The 19,963-nt window shown below is 42.6% G+C and overlaps 1 protein-coding gene across 1 annotated transcript in view; it reads right to left on the reverse strand.

The window, feature by feature from the left end:
- Nucleotides 1-19,963, reverse strand: part of ZNF804A (zinc finger protein 804A) — a 163,728-nt gene that overhangs the window by 11,970 nt on the left and 131,795 nt on the right. Inside the window, exons 4-5 of the mRNA XM_040358497.1 lie at nucleotides 15,264-15,407; nucleotides 7,003-7,133 (exon numbers count right to left, since the gene is read on the reverse strand). Of these exons, the coding sequence (XP_040214431.1) occupies nucleotides 7,003-7,133; nucleotides 15,264-15,407 (275 nt within the window). The remainder of the gene's footprint in view (nucleotides 1-7,002; nucleotides 7,134-15,263; nucleotides 15,408-19,963) is intronic.

The raw sequence follows: 19,963 nt of genomic DNA on the forward strand, positions 1-19,963 counted from the left end.
TACGCCAGAGTATCTGCTGATACTCCGGCGTACTTTCAAATTTGCCGCGTCGTATCTTTATTTTGAATTCACAAACAAACATACAACGGCATTTGGCTAAGATCCGACAGGTTCGTACGCCTTCGGATCTTAGGATGCAATATTTCGGCACCCGCTGGATGGAGTTCACGTCGTTTTCCACGTCAGGTATGCTAATTAGCTGTTTACGGCGATCCACGATTGACGCGCGTTCGTCGCATTCTTTTACGTCATCGCTAGTCGGCTTTTCCCATCGTAAAGTTGCGATTGCTATTTAGGTGGTGTCAAATTAGACAGCCCATGTTAAAGTATGGCCGTCGTTCCCGTGTCGAATTTCAATTATTATTTTTTTGCGGAAGTCGTCCGGGAATACGAAAGTACGTAACGCACGTCGCCGTTCAAAACATTACGTCGGGGCGCCGCAAGTTTACAGGCAAGTGCTTTGTGAATCAAGCACTTGCCCGTAAAACTTGCGGCGGTGTAACGTAAATGCGATACGTTACGCCGCCGCATTTGTACCTGAATCTGGCCCATTGTAAGTGACAGTACACAAAATAATGATCACACAAAAAAAAAACACAAATGAAAGGAACACTAAATGAAATAAACGAAAATATGCTAACTACACCCTCCAAATAAAAAAAGAAAGAAAGGAGTAGTGATATTTTTCAAGCAAAGTTCACCTAAGTGTGAATGAGTTATATTTATTATAGGGAATATACTGTAGCTCTAATAATATTTGCAGCATGTTGCATTCTGTACATTTATATCAGTTCCTGGCCTCCAGAAGCCTACAATGGAAGATTCCTAACTCAGAGTATTACACATACTAAGGCTAATTTAGGCAAAAGCCAATTAACTCAACAGCATGTCTAATGCCGCGTACACACGGTAGTTTTTTGTGATGAAAAAAAAACCTCATTTTTTAGCATGAAAAAAAACGACGTTTTTCAAACTTCATTTTAAAAAACGACGTTGCCTACACACCATCATTTTTTCAAAATGCTCTAGCAAAGCGCGGTTACGTTCAGCACGTACGGGGGCACTCTGTTCCATTCAAGCTTGCGTCATAACTTGCTTCTTAGCATGCGCGGGTTTAAAAACGTCGTTTTAAACGTCGCTTTAGCCTACACACGATCATTTTTTATGACACAAAAAACGACGTTTTGAAAAACGACATAAAAAATTGAAGCATGCTCGAATTTTTTTTTGTTGTTTTTCAGAAGACATAAAACAACGTTTTCCCCACACACGGTCATTTTAAATGACGTTTTTAAAAATGTCGTTTTTTTTTATCACAAAAAACGACCGTGTGTACGCGGCATCAGAATATGCAAACTCTAGTGTCCTGGATTCAAAAAAAGAACCCTAGTGCTGTAAAGCTGGCCATACACTACAAGACTTCTTGTATTCAGCCTCACAGGCTAAATGTGAAAAATCTATTGATTTCCCCCACCCTGCTAAACAATGTAGATAGAGAAATCGCTCCTGATGGCTATTCTATTCCCGAACAGTGGCTGCATCCAAAATAATACATCAGCTGAGAAACATTGGGCCAGATTCACAAAAGGGATAAGACGGCGTATCTCCTGATACGCCGTCGTATCCCTGTTTCTATCTATGCGACTGATTCATAGAATCAGTTACGCACAGATATCCCTAAGATCCGACAGGTGTAATAGTTTTACACTGTCGGATCTTAGGATGCAGTACGTCCGGCGCGGGAGTGCGCCTAATTTAAATGGTACCCGCCCCATTTAAATTGGACCGCCTTTACGATACACCGCCGCAAATTTCCAGGTAAGTGCTTTGTGGATCCGGCACTAAATCGGAAACATTGCGGCGGTGTAACGTAAACCGGTTACGTAAACTTGCGCCCGATGTACGTGAATCTGGCCCTTTATGCCTGGCTCCTTTGATTTTCAGATCAAAGGATGTCAGGCAGGAGGGTGCTGACAGGACCACCCACAGCTCAACATTTTCTCCATGTTTGGCGAGCTCAAGGCAGGATTGCTAACCACTAAACCACAGTGCTGTCCAATAAGTGCCAAATAACTTTGCTTGTCCCTACTTGTTATCAGCTCTTTAGGATTCTAGGTCAAAGCCTTGGTATTTTTCTATGTTCCAGCTGGGTCTAGCTGACACAAAACTGAGAACTAGACATGGGCGCCGTCAATAAATTAGTTTTGTTTTGTTCTGTTCCGTATTAGCCGCTAATTCGTATTTCATAATTGTTACGAAAAGTTAACGAACCTAACGAAAATTCATATTCAATCCAAATTGAATTTCGGACACGAATTACCATATACGAACTAACGGGCTACAAACAAACCTGGCAGGAACTCAGCACAGAACAGGGATGGTGGGAGCCCCTCATAATGAGCACAGAACAGGGATGGTGGGAGCCCCTCATAATGAGCACAGCAGGGGCACAGCCCCAGGAGGAAGTCAGTACAGAACAGGGATAGTGGGAGCCCCTCATAATGAGCATAATGAGTCGACGGCTGCCACTGGATTAAATACGAATTTTCGTTGAATGTTCGTTCCTGGGTTTGCTTATTCAACAAAACGAATGTTCATTACAAGCATTCGTTATGATGAATAAGCAAACCCAGGAAGTCAGCACAGCACAGGGATGGTGGTAGCCCCTCATAATAAAGTTAACGAACATTCAACGAAAATTCGTATTCAATCCAATGGCAGTCATCGACTCATTATGCTCATTATGAGGGGCTCCCACCATCACTGTGCTGTGCTCATTATGAGGGGCTCCCACTATCCCCGTGCTGTGCTCATTATGAGGGGCTCCCACCATCCCTGTGCTGTGCTGACTTCCTGGATTTGCTTATTCATCATAACGAACATTCGTAATTGTTACAAAAAGTTAACAAACATTTGACCCCTTCTGTAAAAATTTGAATCCGAAATTCGTCAACGAAATTTCATATTTCGTAAAATTCTGAAGCATAGCAATTCGGATTTCGGATGCTTCCGAATCTATGAATTTTCGGAAATTCGTACGAATTTTCGATTCGTACGAAACGAACCGCACATGTCTACTGAGAATGTGGTGTGTTTCAGAAAACTTGTGGAGGGGTAGTTTGTGGTGGAGAGAAGCAACTGACAGGCATTTCTCATGTATAGAGAAGTGGTGCTCTACATAGATAGAGAATCAACTTCCAACCAATCTGAAATCTTTCTTTTTGTATAGAACATTTTTTTACACATAATGCTCTAGAGTCCAAAGCATTGTATAATAAATCTATGGATTGTGATATGCAGTTTAAGTATATCTACTACCACATATGAAGGAGAATGAGGCAAAATGTTATAAGACCACTTGGTGTTAATTCTCTTTTCAATGAACCACAAATGTATAATTCCCTTAGTGATTTATTGTTACATTTTTGCAAATAGAACATCTTATAGAAGTAAAAAGTGAACATACAGGTAATTACATAAACCACATAGGCATAATTACAGTTAATATAGTGGTTTAATTTTAATTTCACCCTCTGTGAATAGAATGTTAAAATATTTATCCTGACTAATGAATTTACATTGTGCACAGAAATAGCAAAAAAAAAAGAAGCAATCTAGAAAACATAAGGCTTTCTTTTACCAGTGTTGGCACAAGCACATTTATTCAGATTTTTTAATTTGATCATCATTTGTAGTTAAATTTGTACTAAATTTGTAGGTGTATTTTATGTTTTTCATTTATCTAAATTATTATTTTACAGGCAGTCCCCGGGTTACAAACAAGTTTAAAGACAAGACAAACAAGAAGTTCTTAAGTTTGATTTGTATGTTATTTGGAACAGGTAAATTATTTAAGTGTAACTCCAGCCCAAATGTATTTATTTTTTTCAAGTTTTGGATAGATAGCATACAGAAGAGTTAACACCCCTGTAATGTTTGTTTTGCTGCCTGTGTCCCTGTGACAATTGGATTTTGAAAATCTTTGGTTGTTGTAGAAACAAGGATTGGTGATAAAGCTTTAGTAGAGACACTTTTTCCCCATGATAACGCTAAAAAAATAGCACACATGGGCCAAACGTCGGGCGGCATCGGCCGTTCAATAGAACGGCTTCTGTCGAAGGGTCATAACCGAAAAAGGTCTGCAGACTAGCTGCCGATCAGCGCTCTGAACCAATGGCTGAGATGTTCAGAACACAATAGCACAGCAGGGGAGATTGATGTACTAACATTGGATTGTTAGTACATCAGCTCCAACCTGAACTGTCTGTATTTTTTTCTTGAAATTTGTTTACTGATTTTGAATTATAACAAAGATTGACAAATTGAGTACATACAACGATGGTGGTACAATATTCAAATAGCAATAAAGCTAAACATATTGATTTATGAACAGGATAAGTACATAACAAAGTAAAAATGTAACGAGTAGAGCAAACGAATAAACCAATAAAGTATTACATCAAAAGCAATACAAATTCCATCAGAAGGAAAAAAGTAAGCTAGTGACGAATTTTGCAAGAGCAGTAATATGGAGATCAATCTAACAGGTATATATTAAAAACAGAAGAGATAATGCGTATATAAGTACCACACAGTATTAAAAGATAGGTAGAAAACAAAAAATAGGAGTATAGGAGAAAAGAGGGTAGAAAAAAGGGGAAAATGGAATGGGGGTTTATAAGTGGTGATGCGATCCAAAATGATTAGAAATTATAGTCAAGGCAAATAGAGTGAAATTACCAAGTCAATAATAGTGTGTCATCAAAGTCTGGAGGTAAACAATGCTTAACCACTTGCTGACCAGCCGCTGTCATTATACTGAAGCAGGTTGGCATGATCCCATGAACCGTTGTAGCTGTACGTCGGTCCCTTTAAGCAGGATGGTAGGTGTGGGGGGTTCAGATTTGCGTGGCCGGCGGTCACAATGACGGCCGGCCAAGCATGATTGCGCACATCCCTTATCGGTGTGGAGAGGAAAGGCAGATCGCGAGTTCCTACAAGCTAGGAACCGCGTTCTGTCAATTCTTCCAGTCACTTCCATCCCCAATACAGTTAGAACACACACTAGGGAACGCAGTTAACCCCTTGATTGCCCCCTAGTGTTAACCCCTTCCCTACCAGTGACATATACACAGTAATCAGTCCATTTTTATAGCACTGATCGCTGTATAAATGCCAATGGTCCCAAAATGGTGTCAAAAGTGTCCGCCATAATGTTGCAGTGCCGATAAAAATCGCAGGAAACCATAGTTTCTCAATTTGTCCAATTCGATCTCTTTCGGTTGCTTCCATTTTGGCATGAATAAGAGCTTTATTAGTTCTTTGTATGGTTTCAGCTAGAATTAAATATTGAGTTTTCCATGCCTTAGCAATAGCTAGTTTTGTGGCTATTAGGTGCTGTAAAAGAAGGATAAATTGATTCTGTGTGATCTAATCAGGTTTCAGGTTTAATAGGGCTGTAGTAGGATTGGGCTGTATTGGTGTATCAAAGATTTTGAAGGCTAAGTTAAAAACTGCCTTCCAGAATTTTTGGGCAATTGAGCAATCCCACTTGAAGTTAAGTGCCAGACTCTGAAAAGCGAAATCAAGCTCCAGGGTAATCAAAAGCATATTTTAATAGGAACCCATTGACCCGTTGGAACCAAATACCAATGGGTCAGCTTAGCACCTTAAAGTTAGTTTCCACAGAAACAACATTAGAAGAAGCACACTTAGTGGCGGACCATATGCTAGACAATTCAGTAGCATTACATTAGTGATTAAGGTCTAGTTCCCATTTGGAGACATATAAGGGGGGACCAGTCTTAGTACTAGCAAAAATGTGCTTATAAAGGAAAGTCCTCTAGCATGAGGGTCAGAAATACATATGCATTCAAAATGCAAAATCTGGGATAATCAGGAGTTGGAATTGAGATAAGGTTGGAAAATTTTGATTTGCAAATATCAGAACAGTTCCGATTGAGCAAGTCCAAATTTATCACACAAAGTAGGAAAAGCTAGTATGTAGGATACCAAATTAAATAAAATGGGATAAAAGGTATTTGAGTCAGGTGAAAGGGATGAATTGAATTGTATGGAGGCTCGAGAGGAGAGCAGATGAATGTAAATGGGGGAATGTAAATGAATATGTAAATGTATATGTATGGTTATATTTTTGTATGGAATGTTTTTGGAAAAAAAAAAATTAATAAAGAGATTTATAAAAAAAAATGGGATAAATTAGCTGTATTCCATCCTTTGAAAGAATTAGCATTGTGACCGCCGGCCATGCGCATCAGCAGCGGGTGCGTGCGCTGTACACCTACAAACAATCACACATGGGAGCCAACCTGCCGCCATATAGCAAAGCAGTAAAGGTCCGCCCACTGTTGCAAAAATGTAAAAAAAACAGCAGCTACACATATTGCAGCTGTTGGCTTTTAATAATAGGACACTTACCTGTCCTGGAGTCCAGCGATTTTGGCACCGCAGTTGATGTTTCCATCAGCTGTAGGGTGCTGCCGCCGCTAATTGCGGGTATGGGAACCCAGCAGTGTAGTCTTAAGGCTTCACGCCAGTAACCTTACTGCGAATGCGCGAGGCTCCGCTCCTCTTCTACTAGCCCCGGAGGCAGGGGAAGGAGGAGAGAGCCAAGCGGTGACGTCAACAGACACTACTGTGGCTCCCGGAAGTGGGAACAAGATACCTGTCAAAGACAGGTATCCACTCCCCCTTCCCCCTTAAGGTGTCGAATATGGCACCGGAGGGGGGGTGGTGACAAATGAGCGGAAGTTCCACTTTTGGGTGGAACTCCACTTTAAGTTTATGCTGTCTCTTTTTTTGGCATATTTTTGAAGAAATAAGTGATGGCAACCATGCCTGAGTTTTGTGGCCTTTTTCACAATTCTGGGTTTTTGGAATGCATGGAACTGATTAATGCAGCTCCTTTCATGACATGCCTCCAGCTCCCAGTGAGAGCAACTCGTTTATGGGGATTTGGGGATTTTATCCTTGGTTACATACCAGTTTGTTTGTCTCTTATGATCCTGCAGTCTGTGGAGCCTCTGAAGATATTTATTTTGTTTTCGTTCATTTCGCCTGTATTTTGATGCAACATTTCGAGAGAATTCCCTTTGTTTGAGTTCTTTCAGTCTCTGTTGAGAAAGAAGATAATCAGAAAAGATATAGCAGTGTATACTTCTTTTTTATTTTTTTAAGAAATAGATAGGAGTTATAAGATCTACGTATAAAAGTTGGTCATTTTCCAGCAACTATAAGAAAAAGATAAATTCCGCAACACTGTATAATTTTAGGAGCTTAGCCAATGGAATGATGAATACAGTGTACCAAGAAGCCTTTATGTTGTTTTTTTTTCCATCCATTATAATAACTGTAAACAAGCTTTTAATTGACCACATGTATATCACCTGGCGTTTCTTCCAACACCGAAAAAAAAAATCCAAATTCTTGATGGTAGATTACCCTTAACCGTATCCTTAACATGAACAACAAATAGCCAAGTGCAGATAAGGTTAATAGATATTGAGTAAGCCCTAGCATACCTCTCTAACTGCCGGCGCTGTGGAATAATTAATTTTTTAAGTTTACAGCAGATTGCCTTTTCCTTTTATCTGCTCAGCTCATTCTGCTCCTCTTCCTACAATAACCTGGCTGCCTTCGTGGAAAAAATCCTATCGGAAATTCTGATCGTCTGTGTGAAACTCCGACGGAGAAAAAAACACGCATGCTCAGAATCAAGTCGACACATGCTCGGAGGCATTGAACTTAATTTTATCTCGGCTCGTCGTAGTGTTTTACGTCACCGCGGAAATTCCGATTCCGAAATTCTGATTCCGATTCCGAAATTCCTTATGCCCTATGTACAGGGCATAAGGGTTTCAGTGACATAACCTGTGCAGAGAGCAGAGCTGTAGGAGAAACCCAACAGGCACCACCTAGTACAGGCTGTCTTCAAAAAACTAGAGGAAGGGGTAAAGACAAGACCAGTCGCCCTGCACAAGAAAAGAGGACAGCAGTAACTGGTCTTTATTACAGGAAGCTTCTGCACAGGAGTAAAGTTTCACACTGGATTACTGCACAGATCTGGAAGAAATACACAAAGCACACTTAGGGCCAGATTCACGTAGAATCGCGGCGGCGTAACTTATCCTAGATAGGTTACATCGCCGCAATTTTTCATCGCAAGTGCCTGATTCACCAAGCACTTGCGATGAAAACTACGCCCGCGGCCTCCGGCGCAAGGCGGGCCAATTCAAATGGGCGTGTGCCATTTAAATTAGGCCCGCTCCCGCGCCGGACCTACTGCGCATGCTCCGTTTCCTAACTCCCGCCGTGCTTTGCGCGCCGTGACGTAATTTTTTTGAACGGCGACGCGCGTAGCGTACTTCCGTATTCCCGGCGGCTTACGCAAACGACGTTAAATTTAGAATTTCGACGCGGGAACGACGGCCATACTTTAGACAGCAATACACTTGCTGACTAAAGTTAGGGCACCAAAAAAAACGACTAACTTTGCGACGGGAAACTAGACTAGCGGCGACGTAGCGAACGCGAAAAACCGTCGTGGATCCGCCGTAACTCCTAATTTGTATACCCAACGCTGGTTTAAGACGCGAACTCCCCCCAGCGGCGGCCGCGGTACTGCATCCTAAGATCCGACAGTGTAAAACTATTACACCTGTCGGATCTTAGGGATATCTATGCGTAACTGATTCTATGAATCAGTCGCATTGATAGAAACAGGGATACGACGGCGTATCAGGAGAAACGCCGTCGTATCCCTTTTGTGAATCTGGCCCTAAGATTCAATTAAGAATACACATGCCTCTTAAAATCAGATAGTATTCGTTTATTATGGAGTTCAGCTTTAAAGGAATAAGGAGATAAACATAAAATCTATTCTTGCTATTGCCTGGTTGTCATGCTGACCCTCTTACTTCAATACTTTTAGTCACTCATCTGGAACAAAAATGCAGATTAGGAGTCCGATTACGGTTTACTTTGGTATGCATTGGACTGTGATGTTTTGCAACATAAAACCAAATTACTTCCTTTTTTTTTAAATTCAATGGGTATCACTATAAACACTTATTTCACTTGTGTAATACAGTCCAAGTCCATTTAAGATACACGGGCCAAGTCTAATATCTTTCAGGACATCATTACCGTTCTGCCACAGCAATTTGAGGGGAATGGAGAGCAGGTCACAGTTTATTTAGTTCAATATAAGGAAAGATTGTGCACCCCTGGGACGCTGTCTATTAAGGGAACACATGCTTACATAGCACTTGTTCCAATGAGCTGCTCCACAATGCTCTGATCAGTGCTACTCATTACTTTGGAAGCAGCCCTGAGCATTTGACGTCCACACCTTGGCTCACTGATTCCATTAGCAGTATGCAGGTTTACGTTGCCAAGAGTAAGTACACTCTGGTATAAATCGAAGCTTTCAGTTCTCCTCTGTCACGGACTACACTGATAATGCTAATGCAATGGCAAAAAATAAACTGTAACTGCTCTGGATTTTTGCTGAGTCCGACAACTACGGTACTATAAAAACTGTCATCTTTTTTTATATGTGAAGTCAAATAATTTGGAGTGGAATAAAAGTGGAGCAATCAGCTCGTGTATTTTTAATAAGCAGAACAGTTATATATACTAAAGCATAAGGGGCCAGATTCAATGTAGAAGTGCGGCGGCGTAACGTATCGTAGATACGTTACACCGCCGCAAGTTTTCATCACAAGTGCCTGATTCACAAAGCACTTGCAATGAAAACCTACGCCGGCGGCCTCCGGCGTAAGCCCGCGTAATTCAAAGGGGCGTGTGCCATTTAAATTAGGCGCGCTCCCGCGCCAGACCTACTGCGCATGCTCCGTTTCGAAATTCCCGCCGTGCTTTGCACGAAGTGACGTAATTTTTTCGAACGGCGACGTGCGTAGCGTACTTCCGTATTCCCGGACGTCTTACGCAAGAATTTTTTTTTTAAAATTTCGACCCGGGAACGACGGCCATACTTTAACATGGGCTGTGTAAAGTTAGGGCAGCTAAAACGACGACTAACTTTGCGACGGGAAACTAGACTAGCAGCGACGTAGCGAACACGAAAAACCGTCGTGGATCGCCGTAAGTACTAATTTGCATACCCGACGCTGGTTTACGACGCAAACTCCCCCCAGCGGCGGCCGAGGTATTGCATCCTAAGATCCGACAGTGTAAAACAATTACACCTGTCGGATCTTAGGGCAAACTATGCTTAACTGATTCTATGAATCAGTCGCATAGTTAGGAAGCCCCTAAAACAGAGATACGACGGTGTATCAGGAGATACGCCGTCGTATCTCTTTTGTGAATCTGGCCCAAGATACCTATACTTAAGACATCTTGGTAAAGTTTGTGCTTGCATGACTAAACTAGAATGATGCCGCGTACACACGATCATTTTTCGGGTTCTAAAAAATTTAGTTTTTTTTTTATGTCATTAAAAACGATCGTGTGTGGGCTTCAGAGCATTTTTCGGGTTTTAAAAAATGGACACCCTCAGTGTGAAAGGGGTCTAACTATTAAAATTGATAATAAGACAAAGCTACTACTTAAAATGTACTTTCTAAAAATGTTTCAGTAAAGCCTCGTACACACGCTCGGTTTTCTCGGCAAGAACCGGCAAGAAAACTGCTGGCAGAGCTTTCTTGCTGAGTATACCGAGCGCATGCACGAGGCTTTGAGGTTTCTGGTCAAGAAAACTGCCCAGAATCTAGATGAGAAAAATAGAGAACCTGCTCTCTATTATCTTGTTGTGATTCTCGGCAGTGTTTTCCTGCTGAGAAACCTGAGTGTCTGTATACTTACCTTTCGCCGTGGAAACCCGCGCATGCTCGAAATGACTTTGACGCATGCTCGGTAGCTTCCAAGGCATAGGTAGGGTGTAGCAAGATGGCGGCGACGGCATTGAATGTGACGAGCGCATGCTCGTCGTAGTCGATGACGTCACCGCGTTCATGCCATTCAAAAGAACGGCAGTTCTTTTGAATGGAGTGTCTGTACACTCAGGCGGCAAGAGATTCTTGCCAAGAATCTCGTCAGAAAAAAACAATGTTTTTTTTCCTGACGAGATTCTGGGCCGTGTGTACAGGGCTTAACTCTGCATTCATAAATTCCTGACATAGTAACAAAGTTAGGTTGAAAAAAAGACACAGGTTCATTAGGTTCATCCAATACAAGAAAACATCCATAAACCAAACCCTATTCCCCATGAATGCATTTAAACCCTTACAAAGAATGGTCCTATTTTCTCCTAAAGGGAACAAAAATAGTTCCTGATACCCTAAGACAATTAGATAATCCCTGGATCAACAATCACTGGTGTTATTACTTATACATGGTAATATGGAGTTACAGCATATCCTGTTGCATTGTATTCAACTTTGTATTACTCAGTCAACTAAGTTGACTTAAAATGGTTTCTGAGATAGTCTATTTCACATTTTTCACAGTGAAGAAGCATTTTTTAGATGCAGAAATTAAAGTGGATGTTACCCCTCACATATACCCAGTGAAATGAACAGCCTCAGCTGATACACAGAGATGAAACAAATCCTCCTACATAAGTTTTACATGCATATCTGCTGTCTTCAGCTTTATGTACTGTTTAGACAGTGCACATCATGTTAGAATTTTCTCTTCCTGATTCACCTGTGGGTGTGGATTCTTGCCATACACTGTGAGACTGCTGATGAAAGAAAAGGCACACACCCCCTCCACATAGGCAGAGACTTGCAGAGCTGTGCTGTGACTAGACCAGCTCTCTGCTAATCTATTTATAGCACCCACGCTGACACCAAATTCAGCCTGGTTTTATCACAGATGATGGAGAACTTGTCAGAAGTTATGCTGATAACAGAAGAACGGAGTAGGAGAAAGACACAGGATGTAGAGCTTTGAAGAGAGATGAGAAAATATATAAGAAAACACTGCAGATATACAGCAGGTGCCCAGCTCAAATTTCTTGACAAGCTATCTTCCCTCTCTACTCTCCTCAGCTTGCACTAAACCTGTTGTGCTCCAAGATTCGTTTTGGACCTGCGTTCCCTGATCATATGACGTCACGTTTGGGTGTTCCTGCCCACTAGCTCTGGTCGGTGACTGCTCTGGCTGCCTCTCGGTCCCCCCTTTGCTTCCTGGCTGCCGCATCATTCTGCCACATATCATTGGGGATCCCATCGAGGCTTCACACTGTTTATCCGGTTCTGCACACACTGGCTTCCCTCTTTCCAGTGACATCCAGGATCACATGAAGGTTTTGCAATCGCAGCACTGCCCGTCCACCACCGATTGTTGCTTAAAGCGGTGGTTCACCCTGCAGAACAACATTTCAGCATAAAATCCGGCATAGTAGCGCGAGCTACACTATGCCGGTCTTAATTTTTTTATCCCCGTACTCACGGTTATATCGTACATAGACGATTCCGTCTGCCGCGGGGAATGGGCGTTCCTAGCAAGAGGGAGGGTGATTGACGGCCGGCTCTGGCACGTCACGCTCCCCGAAGACAGCCGGAGTAGGTCTCGGCTCTTCACGGCGCCTGCGCACAGGCTATGCGCAGGCGCCGTGAAGAGCCAAGCCTATTTCGGCTATTTCCGGAGAAGCGTGACGTGCCAGGGCCGGCCGTCAATCACCTTCCCTCTCCATAGGAATGCCCATTCCCCGGAATCTTCTATGTACGATATAACAGTGAGTACGGGGATAAAAAAATACAGACAGGCATACTGTAGCTCGCGCTACTATGCCGAATTTAATGCTAGAGGGAAAAAAAAAAAAAATTTATATAGGGTGAACCCCTGCTTTAAGGTACTGTCACAGTGAGGAGCACGCTTTGCAGTTGTCCCATCTATGCAAGGAGATGTCTAGATCATTTTTCATCCAATCATATGTTATTATTAAATCGGCACATGCTTTTATCTCATTGAACTTTTTAATTATTTGACTGTTTGTGGCATTTTACATGTGTGCAAAAATTGAAAAATGCATCCAGCAGTGAAAGGGTTAGAAAAAAAATCATAAACAAGGGGCAATTTGTTTTTATTACAATAATTGTGTTTTTTTCCACCCAGTTTTGTGTTCTGGAGGATAGTCCTTCTACCAGGTCACAGGGGATTTTATTGCAAACATAGAGCAGCTTGTGGGGAGGGTGTGGTAGAGATTTAGGGGTGACACAACTCCTTATTTAAGAGTTTTTATATAATGGGTAATAAGCAGGTACAACAATGCCTTATGTTTTCTACAATGTTGAGCTCTGTATGTTAAGGCATACACATCAGTCACAAGGCAGTTCATAAATGCAGGGTTTACATACAAGAGGTTGCTCAATGTGTGCTTTCTTAAGCAGGTAGCCATAGGTGTGTTTGCACAGGGTGTACCAGGTGTGCCTGGGCACACCCTGTGCTGTGCAGATTCCCCCTGTTGCTTTGCTGCAGAGAAAGGGACTGGGGAATATTTGTCCTCAGTCCCTTTCTCTGTGTCAAAAGTGAGACATCAGGGGTCTGTTTGGATCCCTGATATTTAACCAAAGTCCCCCAATGGGGCTCCTAAAAATGTATAAAAAAATAAAAACATTGTAAAAAAAAATAAGTAAATAAATAATAATAAAAAATTAAATTGTAAAAGAGTAAAAATAAAAAAATAATTAAAATATACACACAGGCCCCGGATTCACAAAGCACTTACACCGACGTATCTCGAGATACGCCGCGTAAGTGTAACTATGCGCCGTCGTATCTGTGCGCTGTGCCCACAATCTGAGATACGCCTAAAAATAGGCTTCCTACGACCGACGTAACTTGCCTAAGCCGTCGTATCGTGGGCGCATATTTACGCTGGGCGCATTTTCCACTCCCATTGATTTTCAATGCACATATGCAAATGAGGGAGATACGCCGATTCACGAACATAGTTGCGCCCGGCGCATAATATACGCGGTTTGCGCAAGTCGTAGTTCAGCGTAAAGTTATTCCCCATATAGGAGGCGCAACTCATGCAAAGGTATGGACCAGGGAACACAAGCCGTCATATCTTTTGTCGTTTACGTTGTACGTGAATATGACTAGGCGTAGGTTACGTTCACGTCGTAGGCAATGATCTGTCGTATCTTAGGGAGTAGTTCCGACCTGATTCTGAGCATGCGCACAGGGATGTGGCCACGGGACGGCGCATGCGCCGTTCATTTTAAGTACTTCTATGGCGCTTGCCCCATCATTTGCATGGGGTCACGCCTCATTAGCATGGCTCACGCCCACTTCCACCTATGCTGGCTTACAAGGAAACCCAGCGTATCTTTAAGAGCGAGTGGGAGCGAGTGCTTTGTGAATCCAGTGCTTGCCTCTGTGCACTGTGTCGGCGTAGCGTATATTAGATACGCAACGCCCGCATAAATATGCGCCGATGTATGTGAATCCGGGCCACAGAATATATATATATATACAGACACATGTGAGTTTGAGCTTTGGGGTGCACACCCTTATGCAATAGGCTGTGCACACCTATGCATATAGCCATGAGTCTTCACAGAGGGGACTTCTGCACTAGCTTTTGAAAAAAAGACACATTAAGGTAAAAGGAACTCCACAGGAAAAAAAATTGTAGCATCCTTTGCTGAATTCTTTTTGGAAGTACATGCTGCATGACTGTCATCCTGATCCTTTCCTCCCCACTTGGAAAGTCACTGACCGGGAACAAGCATGTGTATATCAGGCATACATCACACAGGTGCATATCAAGTGTCAGGAAAATCAGATACTTGTTGTTGGTTAGTGACTCACAAAAGGATAAGAGCCGGTTCCAACAGGGGCGGCACGACTTTGGGGGCGACTCGGCCAGGCGACATGAAGACGACATCTCAGGCGAATTGCAAAATGACTTCTGTATAGAAGTCAATGCAGGTCGCCCCGAGTCGCCCCCGAAGTAGTACAAGAACCTTTTTCTAAGTCGGAGTGACTTGCGTCGCTCCTATTAGAACGGTTCTATTCACTAGAATGGGACGCGACTTGTCAGGCGGGTGCGTCGCCTGACGAGTCGCCCCAGTGTGAACCGGGTCTTAAGATAACAGCCTCACAGAATGTACCTTCAAAAGCACAATAACAAATTGCCTTTATTATACAATGTAATCAAGCTAAATGAACTATGCCAATTTCTGGCTTGCAGTTCTGTGACAAAAGAAATGGGAACTTATGTTAAATTCATACCTGTATAACTAGATATTGAGCTTGCTCACCTGTTTGTGTGCGTGATCATAGGAATTAATGTGGTTATCAAATTCCTGGTGCTTGTAATATTGCTTGTCGCACAGCTCACAGTAGAAATTTGCCTTCAGAGCTTCAAGAGCATTTTCTCCTGTGTTTTCTTTCTCAGCCAAGTCCTTAAAAACATGATCAAACAATTATGTTAAATTGGTCAAATGTTGACTAATCCAGTCACTAAACAATCTCAGGACAATAAAGTGGATTTTTGTTGTTTAGGAGTATGGAAAGGATTAGATCCTCTGCAAGATTTATTTTGTTGTCTGGGTCCTTGATGAAATTTGCCCTGTCTTCCTGTTCTGATGCTGCCAGTGTGCCCATCAATAGCCGCTACTGTGCCCCATCAGATGCTGCCTGCACTTACCTGTCTCGGAGCGGGTCAGCGATGGTCTCCTGCACGTCCTCCATGTCTTCTTCCATCCTCTCTTAGCCGTCCAATCACAGCACCTGACATTTCAGCTAATCAGGTGACCGGTAACAGACCCGGCAACTTGATTGGCTGAGAGGTGGATTTTGCTAACATACAGCTGAGTGAACAGCGAACACCCAGCATGATGCCCGCTGTTCACATTTTTGGGCGCCTATTAGAGCCTAAGGCCCTGTATGGATGCATCTCCACTGCCAGCACCAATTCAAAGTAATTAACATTAAAATGTCAGATTTGAAAACTGCCAGCTTAGAGCTTCAGTTTTTCATTCAGCTGCAGACGAATTGCAGCGGTCTACCGCAGTCCCTTTTATGGTGGCTATAGATGATTTGATAAATTATTGATTTATTTTCCGATCAATCTCTTACCCATTCAGTGGATTTCAATTGATAGTTAAGATTCAATCATAAATGATTGATCACATCTCTGTTTCCACCATGTAATATCATAGTCTGATTGATTAATGACTTCAGCCCTGGAAGAATTTACCCCCTTCCTGACAGGCCATTTTTTTGCGATACAGCATTGCGTCGCTTTAACTGACAATTGTGCTGTTGTGCAACGTTGTACCCAAACAAAATTTACTGTCTTTTCCGGTGTATAAGACAACCTTTTACACTTTAAAAGAACAGCCAAAAAGTGGGGGTCATCTTATATGCTGGGTATAAAATGCAGCCCACTGTATGTCAGCCCGCAGGATGTGCGGTAATATTGTATGTAGCTTCGGCTACATACAGTATACACTGCAGAGCCATTCCCGGTGAGCAATGTATTCTATTAATAAATACAGAGCCTGCTCAGATTGGAGCAACGACCTCTGCCAATCCGAGAAGGCTAGATACAGTAGCCTGCTCGGATTGGCTTTGAGAGTCAGAGAGGCGTGGGCTGATGATGTTACAGCCTCTTCCAATCCGAGCAGACTTTGTATTCATTATTAGAATACATCACTTGTGTCATGATTGAGTAAGTGCGGTATGGCTCCAGCTCCATCAAGAAGAAGGAAATATAGGAAATATGAAGCCTCGGAAGGGGGGGTCTTTTTATACAGTGAGTATAGGCAAAAACTGTAGAAAAACAGTAAAATTAGGGGGTCATCTTATATGCCTGGTCGCCTTATACACTGGAAAATACGATATGTTTTTTTTCCCCACAAATAGAGCTTTCTTTTGTTGGAATTTGATAACCTTTTTATTTTTTGCGCTATAAACAAAAGAAGAACGTCAATTTTGAAAAAAATACAATATTTTTTACTTTTTGCTATAATAAATACCCCCCCCCCCCAAAAAAAAATCAATAAGCGTATATTGATTGGTTTGCGCAAAAGTTATTGGGTCTACAAAATAGGGGATACATTTATGCCATTTTTATTATACATTTTTTTTCTAGTAATGGCAGCGGACAGATCAGACACTTTTGACACTATTTTGGGACCATTGACATTTATACAGCGATCAGAGCTAAAAATGTCACTGTCAGGGAAAGGGGTTAACACTAGGGGGCGGTCGGCAAGTGGTTATAATACAATTATTTTCATGAACAAAGTTTCTCAGTGCTGCTAATCAATGCAAAACAATTAATAATTTTCCTCCCTGGTCAATCAACTCAGTTTGATCAAATCTGATTTAAATTGAGTCTAATTCAATCAAATGGGAAGTACCACCAGCAGGCGGAGTTGAATGAGAGTCCTTCTGATCGCGAAGGGGAAGGGAGAGGAGAGCTATATGTTCCAAGCACTCGCTGTCAGATACAGCCCCGCCCCCTGGCCGGGAACTTTGATAAATCTGTCTATCAAAGTTCCCCAGCCAGGAGGTGGGGCTGTATCTGACTGAGAGCAGCGGGAACATACAGCAATTGAAATGAAAGCTGTTATCTCTTTGTCCCCTATGCTCTGATCATCCGGGCGGCTCTCCTGTTGCTCTCCTCTCTTCCCCTGCACAAACAGGCTGCATTGGTGGGCATAGGCTGCATTGGTGGGTACAGGCTGCATTGGTGGGCATTGGCAGGATGCATTGATGGACACTGACAGGCTGCATTGATGGACACAGGTGAAGCTGCATTGATGGACACAGGTGATGCAACATTGATGCACACAGGTGAAGCAGCATTGATAGAAACAGGTAGGCTGCATTGTTGGACATGGATAAAGTTGTTGTTAATATTTATTTTTATAACTTACCGTATTTATCGGCATATAACACACACTTTTTTCCCCTTAAAATCAGGGGGGAATCCCCGCTGTCTGTGAGGGGAAGAGGAGCGAGCGCCGCCGATATACACATAGCCGATGTACTGTGTACTCGGCTAGGCTCGGCTCCGCTCGCAGTCACGCCCAGTCCCGCCATTGGACCAGTGTTATGTCCATCAAAGGAGCCTGGGCAAGGGGCGGGACTGCAAGAGGAGCCGAATACAGCCGAGTACACAGGACACCCTGTTCTGTCTATCTTTGCGCCGCAGCGGTAATTTTAAACGTTCAAGGTGCAAGGACACTGGGCAAGGCTGCATGGACACTGGGCAAGGCTGCATGGACACTGGGCAGGGCTGCAGATGGACACCGATCATTCTGCATTGATGGACAAGGCTGCAGATGAACACTGATAAGGCTGCATTGATGGGCATTTAAATGTAAGTTTTTATCCTTAAACTTCCCTCCTAAAAGTTTTTTTCCTTAAAATTCCCTCCTAAACTTGGGGTGCGTGTTATACGCCGATAAATACGGAAATTAAACATTTAAGTGTCGCTTCATGAGATAATTTATGAGGGAGTGTTTAGGAGGTGGAATTAGGGGCGGGGTTGGGTGAGGAAACTGGTGGCGAGTAATTCTTGATGCCTGGCTAGTAGCTCAGGACTTGAAATTTTGAGCCCTGCTTTAGAAAACACCAATATCAAAGAATTTTATTAAGTAAATCAATTTAACAAGAAACTTGTATGACCAGTTTATAATGAGTAGGGATGAGCCGAACACCCCCCCCCCCCACCAGAACCTTCGAACGGACCGAATGTTCGTGCAAACATTTAAAACCCCATTGACGTCTATGGGACTCGAACGTTCAAATTCAAAAGTGCTTCAAAAGTGCTCATTTTAAAGCCTAATATGCAAGTCATTGTCGTAAAACGTCCTTGAGAACGACAGTTTTTAAAACTTTTTTTCCATTGATACATGTTCCCTCGGGCAAGACCTGGGTTCTCAAAAACGTTTTCACAGGCATACTATAGACACCCAGCAGGTACAATATTTAAAGGAATTTTTCATTTTATTTTTAAATTTAAGCATCATTAAAATCACTGCTGCTGAATCTTTAGGTGCAAACTACAGAGCACAAGTGCAGTACACACCAAGTAGGTTTAGGTGAAAACTACAGAGCACACGTGCAGTACACACCTAGTAGCTTTAGGTGCAAACTAAAGAGCACACGGGCAATACAACACGTGAGAACACTGCAGCTAGCACAATCAACTGCCTGACAAATTAGGAAGAACTGATCTAGCTAAACTATACAGTGTATAAATATATGTACAACACCTGGGATGTATATATATACTCTACACACTGTAAATTTAACTGACTAGCCTGCCTGCTCTATCTAGCTAGAAAAAAAAGACACTCTCTCTCCTTCTGACTGATCTATAACCAGCGCCGCAACACACTGCACGAGGCCGTCCTGCAGGCGGCCTTTTATAGTGTGGGGCCCTGAGCCATAATTGGCCAAAGCCACCCTGGCTATGGCCAATTACGGCTCTCTGTACTGACGGCGCTGTGATTGGCCAAGCATGCGGGTCATAGTGCATGCTTGGCCAATCATCAGCGCGCAATGCCACAGTGAATTATGGGCAATGGCACGTCACTCAAATTTGGCGCGAACGACCCGTTTTGTTCGTATTTCGACGAACGATCGAACATACGATCTTCAAGTCGAACATACGTTCGACTCGAACACAAAGCTCATCCCTAATAACAAGTTGTTACAGCTGATCCTCAGGATACTAACAAAATGCACTTTTTAAATACTTGTAAATAGATGTAAACGGTTTTACCTGCAAAACTGGTGACCAAGGAAACCTGTCAAACAGCAGTTAAGTGATTTTGGGCAACAATTCACCCCAGTCTGCTGAATTAACATGCAGCAAAGCCCTAACAGGCTTACAATGCTGCCTCTTTCAGTGCTATGCAAGGGTATGCAAGGGGACTTAGTAAGAAAATATAAACAGGAATGAAAGTACTTTTACAAGCTGTATTTGAAAATACATTTA

Source organism: Rana temporaria, chromosome 6 (genome assembly GCF_905171775.1).
Source record: "Rana temporaria chromosome 6, aRanTem1.1, whole genome shotgun sequence".
Classification (NCBI taxonomy): Eukaryota; Metazoa; Chordata; class Amphibia; order Anura; family Ranidae; genus Rana; species Rana temporaria.